The 10,411-nt window shown below is 52.7% G+C and overlaps 1 protein-coding gene across 1 annotated transcript; it reads left to right on the top strand.

The window, feature by feature from the left end:
• Positions 1-2,076: 2,076 nt before the first annotated feature.
• On the top strand, positions 2,077-10,166 carry TFAP2C (transcription factor AP-2 gamma). Its single transcript, XM_068987581.1, has 7 exons — positions 2,077-2,124; positions 3,784-4,269; positions 4,416-4,467; positions 5,641-5,857; positions 6,470-6,588; positions 8,658-8,802; positions 9,881-10,166. The coding sequence occupies exons 1-7, from the start codon at positions 2,077-2,079 to the stop codon at positions 10,164-10,166; spliced, it is 1,353 nt and encodes a 450-aa protein (XP_068843682.1).
• The last annotated feature ends 245 nt before the right edge of the window (positions 10,167-10,411 follow it).

Genomic DNA, 10,411 nt, shown 5'->3' with positions numbered 1-10,411 from the left:
GTCAAAGCCAGGGATGGAAGGCCCAGAGTGAAGGAGACCAGGTGCGTCACTGGTCTGGGAATCTGGGGCGCCCGGAGGCGCCGCAGCCTCCCTCGAAAGTGCCTGGGACCCCAATCTTCCACGCCCAGGGCGCCAGCATGCCTGTTGCGCCTGGTCCGATTCCGCCCCCATTCTCGAATCCCAGGAGCGCTGCTTCTGAGGTTTTTTTTTTTTCCCTTTAGCCCCCAGGCCCCAGTACTTGAAAGCGAGCTGTCTGGGGTCGTTGTGTGCACTGTCTGTCTGTACTTCCTAGTGCAAAGCCCGGAGACAAACCTGAAAACCCCCCAGTGGTTTTACCTCGAGGTTTTGTTCTCCCACCTGGTCGGCAAATCACCTTGAGTCTGCCTACTCAGGCCAGGGAGAACGCTTCACTTGGAAGACGCCTATTTTTATTTTGGTTACTTTAGGCCCATTTGGATTTTAGAAATGTTAAACCACAAACAAACCCAAGCAGCAGTAGGGAAGAGGTGGGTGCATTCATTCCGTGGACTGGGAGCAGCGTCAACTCCAGGCCCAGTGGGGCCCTGAACTAATAGGTATTGATAACTGCAGTATTGGATTCAGAATCAGATGGAAAGAGCCCCCTTCTCTGATTCCCTGTGAATGTTTAAATTCAGCTCCCAAATTCAGTCAGGATGTCCCAACAAAATTCCCCCTCAAGAATTAGAGATTTTATCTTTGTAGCAAAAAAAAAAAAAAAAGGTCAGTTACAATTATTGGGCCAATGGATTCCGTTTCTTTAAAAAAAACTTTAATAGTGCTTTCTGCCTTCAAGTCTGGGTGGAAAATACATAATGGGGTGAGAGGCAGCGTTTATGCGGAAGGAAGTTTCGTTTTCTGCCTGCATCTGCGAAACGGAAGGGAACTCACCTCTCAAGCGGGGGTCCCTCTACGGCCCCTCCTTCTGCCCCCACCTCTTGCCTCTTCTCTACCTGTGACACTAGGGTTGTATTCAGCCCCGCACCTCGTTTCTCTGTTAAGCTGAGGCTTCCGAGTGCCTGGCCCGTCGGAGGAAACTGCCGAGCTGGCGCTGAGCAGGGCAGGGCAGGGCAAGGCTGGGCGAGGGCCCGCGGGTGCCCCCACCTCCCTCCCGTCCGCAACCCAGCCGTGGAGACGGAGCTTCGGGCGATGGCGGCACGAAGAAGTTGTCCTACACTTCGGGGCCGGTGGAGAGGCCCGCCCGCTCGGCGGCGCTTGGGGCGGACTCCCCAGAAGGCCTTCCCACCCCGTCCCCTCGGAGAAACCCAAGAGCACTGTGCCCACGTCGTGCGGGGGAGGGGTCTTCTCGCGGAGGGGTTGGGTCTCCCGCAGCATGACCCCACTGTAAACCTTGTCTCCCTGGAGTGGGTGGTCAGGACGTTTTAGGAGATGAGGGGAGCTCAAGTCTTGAGACGTCCCCTAAATCGGGGTCTCTAACTCCCCATGACGGCGTCTTTCGGAGGATGGGGAACGGCGGCCTAGGTGAAAGGGGGTGTTGGTGGGGGGTTCTTGGATTTGGATCTCTGTTCCCAGCTCTGCCCGTTTCAGGTGTGTGCGTGCTGAGGGTGACTGATGGCAGGCGTGATGGGGGACCCTGGCCTCAGGCTTGCGGCCGTCAGCGAGGTACCTTCCACTAGACTCTGCTCCTAGCCCCACGCAGCGTGGGTCTCCGCGCGGCGCCCGGCCAGGGTGCGGGGCGGAGCTAGGCTGGGACTGGCTGGGGGCCGCCCCGCCCGGCGCCGGGCCTTCGCGCCGGCCCCCGGGGAGGAGTTATGATAATTTCTTTCTCATTAAGGCTCCCCGATCCCCCGGCTATCGTCGGGACACACAGTGCGGGCGCGGCTTCCCGGGTCCCCTGCAGCGGTCTTCACACCCGTGGCGGCAGCATCTACAATTGCGGAGCCGCCGATGCGCGCCCAGTGACCCGGACAGCTAGGCCCGCGCGGCGGGGGCGGCGGCAGACGCCTGGCCACCGTGACCCCAATTTTGGATTTACCGCTCGGGGGGTGGGGGGAGCCTGGATTTAACTGGCGATTGTTTTGGGGGACGCCGGACGCCATGTTGTGGAAAATAACCGATAACGTTAAGTATGAAGAGGACTGCGAGGTGAGCTGGGCACAGGGGCGCAGCCCGGCCCCACAAGGACAGTCCGGGAGGCGGGGGCCACTGGACCGAGGTCGGGGGCGAGGGCGCAGGAGCAGCAAGCAGGCACCCACCGCTCGCCCTTCGACGGGACAGAGTCCGCTTCTCCGGACACCCCCTATCGTGCGTTTCTCCGGGGTCCCCTTCCCGAATCGGGCCTTTCCCTAAATATCCAGCCTCGGGAACGGGGCCTGGAAAGAGAGTGGCAGATCCTACCCACAAAGCTTACCGGCCGGTTTCATGCGAAGCAAAACAGCCCTTCTTCCCGTTTTCTCGGAAGAGCGCCGGGTCTACAACTCTTTAGAGGTGTCTTTTACGCACGAAACCTCCGTCCAAAGGCGTTAGAAGAGGCGGCCTGCCGGCGACACCTTTGCGGAGTCTCCTCCGAGGCGGGCTTGTCACCTGCTCCGCTACCCGCTCGGGGAGACAAGAAAACAGCAGAAGTTTGGCTTTCGAGAGAAGTGGGGGCTGGGGAGGGGGGCCGCGCTGAGGCCAGATGGGGCCGTAAGCGCTCGGGAGTGCTCCATCCTGTCGGACAGGTTGAGCTAGAGTTTCGGAGAGTGGGAGGGAGGGAGGCGGCGAGCGGGAAGAGGAAGAAGACGCAGGCGGCGCGAGGCGTGCGCCTGGGCCCCGGGAGAAAGGCGAACGGTGGCTGCGGGGACGCGCGAGAGCCGTGCGCCCGGGGCGCCTCGAGGGGCCGCTCCAGTTTGCAGGCCCGGACACTTCCGCTAGGGGGCGACGGCATCCTGTCTCTCCGGGTCCCCCAGCCCCCGCTCCCGCTACCCCTGTGACCCGGGGACACATGGCGACACGTCCTTTCAGAATTAAGTCGGACAGCCCTGGGGCCAGGGAACATGTACAGGCAAGGCTGCCCAATTTTCGGGGTCCTTCCTCCTCCCTGTGTGCCCGATTGATGGGGAGACTGACGATGGTCGGGCAGGACGGTCTCACTTCGCCGTGGTCTCATATCGGTAGCCCGGGAGCGCACGCCTGGCTCCAGCGGGTTCCATCCTGAATCCCTGGGGCGGCGCTGGGCGGCCGGCCCGGCTAGGGAGGGTCTCTCGCCCGGAGGTCTTTGTCCTGAGGGCGTGGAAGGGAGGGTCCCTGGGGCGGGGAAAAAGCGCATTTCCTGCGCGGCGCGCATTATCCGCGCGCGCCTCTTCCCCACTTTTGCGGACAACTCTGGCATGTGCGGACTTGTGGGCGATCGCGCTCTGCGCAGCGTGCAGACCTTCTCCCAGGATTCTTGCGTCAGCTTCTCCCGCCCCAAGACCTGGGATGCGGACTGGGAGCCCCCGATTGCCTCGGGCGACAGAGCGCCCAGACCTTCGCCGCCGGGCCCCGGAGGCACCTTCCCCCAGGTCTTTTCTCCAGTTTTCCTTTTGCAGACTCGCGGTTGACAACGAAGCTCCCCCGGGGCACGTTGCTTCCCCAGAGGCCTTTTGGCTCGAGGGCAGGGCCCCGCGGGGTCGGGCAGGGCCCCGCGGGGTCGGGCTGGGCCCCGCGGGGTCGGGCTGGGCGGGAGCAGTGGGTCCCCGGGCGCAAGAGGCCCGGAGCGGCGGCCGCACTCAGCTCGCAGGAGCGGGGTTTCGTCCTAACCGGGTCTCGGTTTCTCTGCCCCAGGATCGCCACGACGCGAGCAGCAATGGGAACCCGCGCCTGCCTCACCTCTCCTCCGCCGGGCAGCATCTCTACAGCCCCGCGCCGCCCCTCTCCCATACGGGAGTCGCCGAATACCAGCCGCCCCCCTACTTTCCGCCTCCCTACCAGCAGCTGGCTTACTCTCAGTCGGCCGACCCCTACTCGCACCTTGGAGAGGCGTACGCCGCTGCCATCAATCCCTTGCACCAGCCCGCTCCCACCGGCAGCCAGCAGCAGGCCTGGCCCGGGCGCCAGAACCAGGAGGGGGCCGGCCTGCCCTCGCACCACGGGCGCCCGGCCGGCCTGTTGCCCCATCTCTCTGGACTGGACGGCGGCGCCGTGAGCGCACGCAGGGAGGCCTACCGACGCTCGGACCTGCTACTGCCCCACTCTCACGCCCTGGACGCCGCGGGCCTGGCCGAGAACCTGGGGCTCCACGACATGGCACACCAGATGGAGGAGGTGCAGGTGAGCGCCTCGGCTCTGCCGGCTCCGGCCCGGACCTGTGCGTCCCACTGCCTGTCTCCTCTTACCCTCCACCCCGGCCCCGGCCCCCCGGTCCCCCGGCCAGGCTCTCCCCGAACTTAAAGGAAACTTTGTCATTTCTCCCTCAGAATGTGGACGACCAGCACCTACTTCTGCATGATCAGACAGTTATTCGCAAAGGTACGCAATGAGCCACAGTCCTTGTCTTCCTCTGGCCCACACACCCTACCCTGTTCTGGTTCTTAAGGGCGCTGTGAAGTTATTGATTTGTTGGCAAGGTGGAGCCTTTGAGATATGACTTGGGACATTCGTGGTGGAGGGAGTGACCGGTTTTAGGAGTGAGGAGAGAGAGGGCATTGAAGATCTAAATGGGAAAAGATGCTCTCAGATACTGCCTCTCAATCTCTGGTTTTGTCGCTTGATAATTTTTTTCCCTTGGGAAGTGTCACTTCTTGGATTTGAGAGTGTTTGTACAATGCTCCAGAAAGAACTCCAGAGTGAGTTAAGCCTGTGATTTAATTTGGAAAATTAGCGGAGTGTTTGGTCCTGTGACAATTTTAGTAGTTGAATGGGTTGCTGTGATTTTATTCCTGTGTTTAAATACAAGGTAAAGGGCCTTCATTCTGATCTGTAAGAAGATGGTGGGAAGCAGTTTGGCCTACAAAACTTACAGCTTTAAAATGCATGGGGCTGGGTGATCTGTTGGTTTTAGGCTGGCATGAGGTGGGAGGGGGTTTTTGGAAAATGGGATTATTTGGTGAGTGAGTGGCTCATAACATTAAGTTACATCTAGCCAAGATTACCAGTTTGGTTTTGCTGGGAAAGACAGTCATCCTAAATCAAGGGTAGTTATGACCTGTAACTTGAGGTTAAACTGTTTGAAATCAACTGGGAAAAATTAAAAAAACAAAAACCCTTATAAAATAAACTGAATTTCCCAGTAAACTTAGAACAGATTTATTTGTATTTAAAACTTTGCTGTGATCAGTTGCATTGAAAGATTTTAGGAAACGATTGGAATATGTCCTGCAATTTTGGATATTCCTTGAATGATAGGGGGAAAATCATCATTTAGTTAAGAAGCAGTCTTTTGAAAACAAATGTTCTAATTAATCAGATTATAATAGTGGCTAGAAAATGCAAACCCAGATTTTGACTAATTAATTTCCCAAGGTGTTAACTTGTGAATTTCAGATTTGATTATCTTAAGGAATACGGCTCAAAAAAAATAAAAATCTGTTTGCAGTTTATAGCCCAACACACAATGTTACTGTTGAAGGGCTCCTTCACTTTTGGTGAGTGATTTGAAAAGGTCTCTTGCTTGGGACTGCCACTTCTGATCTTCATTCACAGGTCCTATTTCCATGACCAAGAACCCCCTGAGTCTCCCTTGTCAGAAGGAGTTGGTGGGGGCTGTGATGAATCCCAGCGAGGTCTTCTGCTCAGTCCCTGGAAGACTGTCCCTCCTCAGCTCTACATCTAAATACAAAGTGACAGTTGCTGAAGTCCAGAGGCGGCTGTCCCCGCCTGAGTGCTTAAATGCCTCATTACTGGGAGGTGTTCTCAGAAGGTACATGGGGACACGTTGTGTGGCATGGTCATTGGATAGGTGGTGGGGGATGAAAAATAAAAAAGCACCAGGGAGGTATTTTTAACGTTTATGTAACTTTTATACCTAACACTGAATTCTAATCGGCTGGGGGGAGGGGGACGGCTTAGTACATTTCATCTCTTTTAGAAAGTGCCGAAAGTGCCAAGTGTAGAAAAAAGTGCTAAAATAATGCTAATAAATTCTCATTTGGTTGGAATTTGATTCCATGTATGAAGTGGTAGCATCTGTATTTAGGGTAGAGGAGCTTCATGGGTCTGATTCTCCCCAGGGGAGTAGTTTTTGTTTGTGTGTGTGTGTGTGTGGTGGGGGGGGTGCCGCTGCAGTTTCTACAAGTGAAAATTTATCTGCTCCAGTACAACTTGCAGTGTTCTGTGATTAAAGAACAAAAATGCTGGTGATGCTCAGAAAGATTTTTAATTTTAGGGAGATAAGGACTCCCTGCATCACTTGATTAGGAACCGTATAATGTTGAAGGTCTTTGACAGATTTCTGTTTTGATGGCAGCAGGTTAGGCATTTCAGCATTTTAAAGTGGTTTCTTGAGAGAAGTTTTTTTTTTTTTTTTGCTTAGAGCCAAGTCTAAAAATGGTGGCCGGTCCTTGCGGGAGAAGTTGGACAAGATTGGGTTGAATCTTCCAGCTGGGAGACGGAAAGCGGCTCACGTCACCCTGCTGACGTCTCTCGTGGAAGGTCAGTGGAGGTTTTTTTTTGTTTTGTGGTATTTGTAGTTGGTGCTGTTGTGTCTTTTAATATTTCTCGAAAGAAAAGCTTAAAAACAACTCTTAGTCACAAGTAGAGAGAGGGATGCAAGAAGTGATTTGCCATGTGTTCATACAGTGACTCACAGTCATTTAATCAAATGTTAACCCCAGAAAATCACTGTTAAATTTCCTATCAGATGAACCAGTTTCTGAAGGATGAAATGATTTGGTACATGTTTTTTCGTTGTTTTATTTTCTTGTTTTAAAGCTGGTTCCTTTGGGTAAAAATACCGTTTCTAGTTTTTGTAGCTGTGGGCTATTGGGATTATGGTAAATGAAGAGAAAAGCCCTTGTATACAGTGAAACTGGTCCAATTCACAACTCCTTTGTTAATTTCCCCATCAAAAAAAGTAATAGGGGGGAAAAAACCTGATGGGGCCCACAGATGGGTCCCCCTCTCCAATGCTAAGATAGTTAGGATGTGATATTTCAGTTTCTTGAATGGGCTTACACCCACTAACCTGGAAAGTAGCCAAGAATGCAATACGGCCTTTACAAAGGGGGAGAGGGAAAAGTGAAATAATTATTTTAAAAAACAAAACAAGCTGGTTGTTACTGCGCGCAGAGGAGCACGGAGAGGCTTATCGCCAGCACCTCGTCCAATCAGCGGGGCGCTGGGGGCCCGGGGAGCCAGTGAGGGGTGGTCTCCTGGCAGCCAGGCAATCTTTTGAACATTTTCTTTCCCTGGTTTACATGGTGCCACCGCGGTGCTAAAAGAGACTTGGCAGGGCCTGGGTCTACCTTTTTATGAGTTGTCTTTGGAGGTCAGGGCCAGGAGAAAGGAGCTGCCTGTTAGATGCTCTTGGGGACCAGCTGTCCTGCATGGAGAATGGTGGGCTCTGCGTGTGTGAAACATAAATGTGGCTCCCCAAGGTTTCCTTACCAGCCAGGCAGGGGTGCTTGAATGAGAAAGTGAACAATGGATCTCAGATTCTGAGGGAAGTGGAGATAGTGGGGGTGCCACCATCTGGGATTTTGTAAAGCCCTGACAGCCCCACATCTTGGAATCAGACACTTCAGTGGGTTCCTCGGGTGGGAGATCACCACCACCACCTTACCATACCGCTTGGTTTTCTCACTGTCCGCCCCCAAAGCCAGGTTGGCAGGTAGAGCTCCTGACGTTTCTAGTAGGATACACTCCTCCCCCCGCCTTTTTTTTTTGTTGTTCACATCGTGAGGCATGTCTTAGTTCCCTGACCAGTGATCAAACTTGTGCCCCCATTGCGTTGGAAGCGTGGAGGCTTGACCACTGGACTGCCAATGAAGTCCCCCTTTTAAAAGAAACAGTCTAGAGACTTAGCTCAACCAGCAGTGGGGCGCCCTCATTTAAAAACAAAGATTTTGTCCCAGTTTGCTTCTTTGACAAACATGCTCACCTCCCTTAAATTTTCTGACTTCGGCACGACGACACAGAGAAAACATGGAGACAGAGTGTCTCCGTGAGATGCTCAGGTTGGGCAGAGGACTGGGTTACACTGGTCAAGAACAGTTAAAAATTTCAGTTTTTCCCTCCTGACGTTATATGATTTCACCCTCTATTCCTAGGGAAGAGTACCCACTGAAAGCACCCAGGAAGTTCTCCTTACCAGCTGGATTGTTGCCCCCGTGTATGATTTCATTTTAGAATACAGAATGACCGCTAGACTGATTGTTGTTCAGTCTCTAAGTTGTATCCAACTCCTTGGCGACCCCATGGGCTACAGCACACCAGGCTTCCCTGTCCTTCACACTATCTCCTGGAGTTTGCTCAAACACCATTCAACCATCTCATCCTCTGTTGCCCCCTTCTCATGCCCTCAATCTTTCCCGGCATCAGGGTCTTTTCCAGTAAGTTGGCTCTTTGCATCAGGTGGCCAAGGTATTGGCGCTTCAGCATCAGTTGTTCCGATGAATATTCAGGGTTGAACAGACTGATAGTGCTGGGAAAGGGGAGAAGGGCTAGTTTGCCGTGGTGACCATAGCCATCCTAAAGTCTGTTACTATTGCCTATTATTCTAGGTGAGGCAGTTCATTTGGCTCGGGACTTTGCCTATGTCTGTGAAGCAGAATTTCCTAGTAAATCTGTGGCTGAGTATTTAACCAGACCTCATCTTGGAGGGCGGAATGAGATAGCAACTAGGAAGAACATGCTGCTGGCTGCACAGTAAGTATCCAAACTTGAGAATTTGATGCCCTGATGCTCTGACCTTGAGGCCCAGAGGTCAGCACAGCCCCTGGTGCTCAAGAAAGAAATGCTCCTTAAATAAGTTAGGGCGTTGAGCAAAAGGAATGTCAAGGAGTGTAAAGGTACAGTCAAATAGGGTAACTTTTGGGTAGGATTTAGAAGACTAAGAACAGTGAGAGTATGGCTCACAATGAATGTTTCTGAGCTGCTTAAGTTATTTAGCTCAAAATAGTTAAGCTTACTCATTTATCTTACTTGCATGTCTTACAAAAATGTGTTAGAAACTATTTTGTCACATCCAGCAGCATTGATGTGCCTTCTGCTTCCTGATAACAAGATGTTTTTCAATTTTAATTATTTTGGCTATACCACGTGGCATGCGGGATTTTACTTCCCCAACCAGGGATGGAACCCCGTGTCCCTTGCAGTGGGAGTCTTAACCACTGGACCACCCGGGAAGTCTCTTTTGTGTTTTAAAACGACCCAGTTGAATGTAATGACCCAGTTGAATGTATAGGAGTCATAGGCAAATTAAATGTCTCAAAAACAACTTAATGCAGCTGAGGGGTTTCTCATCGAAACCAACAGTAAATTGATTTTAGAATCATGGTAAATGAAGCAGAACCAGTCAAGTAGGAAATAGGGCAGAAAAGAGCCGATGAACCAGCCTGTATCACAGAGTGAATTTCGGGGAAATAAATTCCCAGTTCTTGACAGAATTGTTTTGTAGGAACCAGACTACATCAGAGAAAAAAACTCAACTCTTCCTGGGCTGGAATTCTGACTCCGCCTCTTTACTAGTCCTGGTGACCTTAATTGCTGGGAAGATTAAATAAGATAGTGCTAAAGGAGTTTAGTTCATGGCTTTGAACGGAATAGGTGCGGAGTGCAGCAGCTTAGGCTATTGGTGTTAATTAAAAGCCTATTGGGCTGGTCAGCCCCAGATTCTCTTTGCCTCCAGGTGTCCCCCCCACGGTAGTTTAGTCTTGGTGCTCTTTATCTGTTTCGGGCCAAGGCTGAGCTCAAGCTCAACGGTGTGCGTTGACTGTCTTCACAGGCAAGTGTGTAAAGAATTCACAGATCTCCTCAATCAAGATCGAACTCCCAACGGGAACAACCGGCCCACCCCGGTCCTGGAGACCAACATTCAGAACTGCTTGTCTCATTTCAGCCTGATTACCCACGGGTTTGGCAGCCAGGCCATCTGTGCCGCAGTGTCTGCTGTGCAGAACTACATAAAAGAGGCCCTGATAGTCATAGACAAATCCTACATGAATCCCGGAGACCAGAGTCCAGCCGATTCTAGCAAAACCCTGGAGAAATTGGAGAAGCACAGGAAGTAAAACGAGGGGGTGGGGAACCAAGGGCCGAAGAGTTCGGAAGGAAAAGGACTCCCAGATCATCTCGACCAGGACAGACTGGGCACCCCGCTTACCTGGGGGGCAGGGTTGTTACCCACCTTCCCATGAAAAAAGGCCTCCGTTGATTTCCAGCTCTTCACGTGCCCTCCTGGATTTCCTAGTATTTAGGGAGTGCTGAAGCGTCTCCTTAACTCTGGACAAGATGTTGGAAGTGCTGGTTCTTTACT

This window comes from Capricornis sumatraensis, chromosome 15 (genome assembly GCF_032405125.1).
Source record: "Capricornis sumatraensis isolate serow.1 chromosome 15, serow.2, whole genome shotgun sequence".
NCBI classification, from domain to species: Eukaryota; Metazoa; Chordata; class Mammalia; order Artiodactyla; family Bovidae; genus Capricornis; species Capricornis sumatraensis.
Note: the sequence above shows the minus strand (reverse complement) of the source record. Positions and strands in the feature narration are given on the sequence as shown.

Bases quoted from the DNA above. Each gene is read 5' to 3' on its own strand.
- TFAP2C (XM_068987581.1), top strand. From the start codon at position 2,077: ATGTTGTGGAAAATAACCGATAACGTTAAGTATGAAGAGGACTGCGAG. The intron at 4,270-4,415 runs GTGAGCGCCTCG...TTTCTCCCTCAG, and splicing joins ACCAGATGGAGGAGGTGCAG to AATGTGGACGACCAGCACCT. The intron at 6,589-8,657 runs GTCAGTGGAGGT...CTATTATTCTAG, and splicing joins GCTGACGTCTCTCGTGGAAG to GTGAGGCAGTTCATTTGGCT.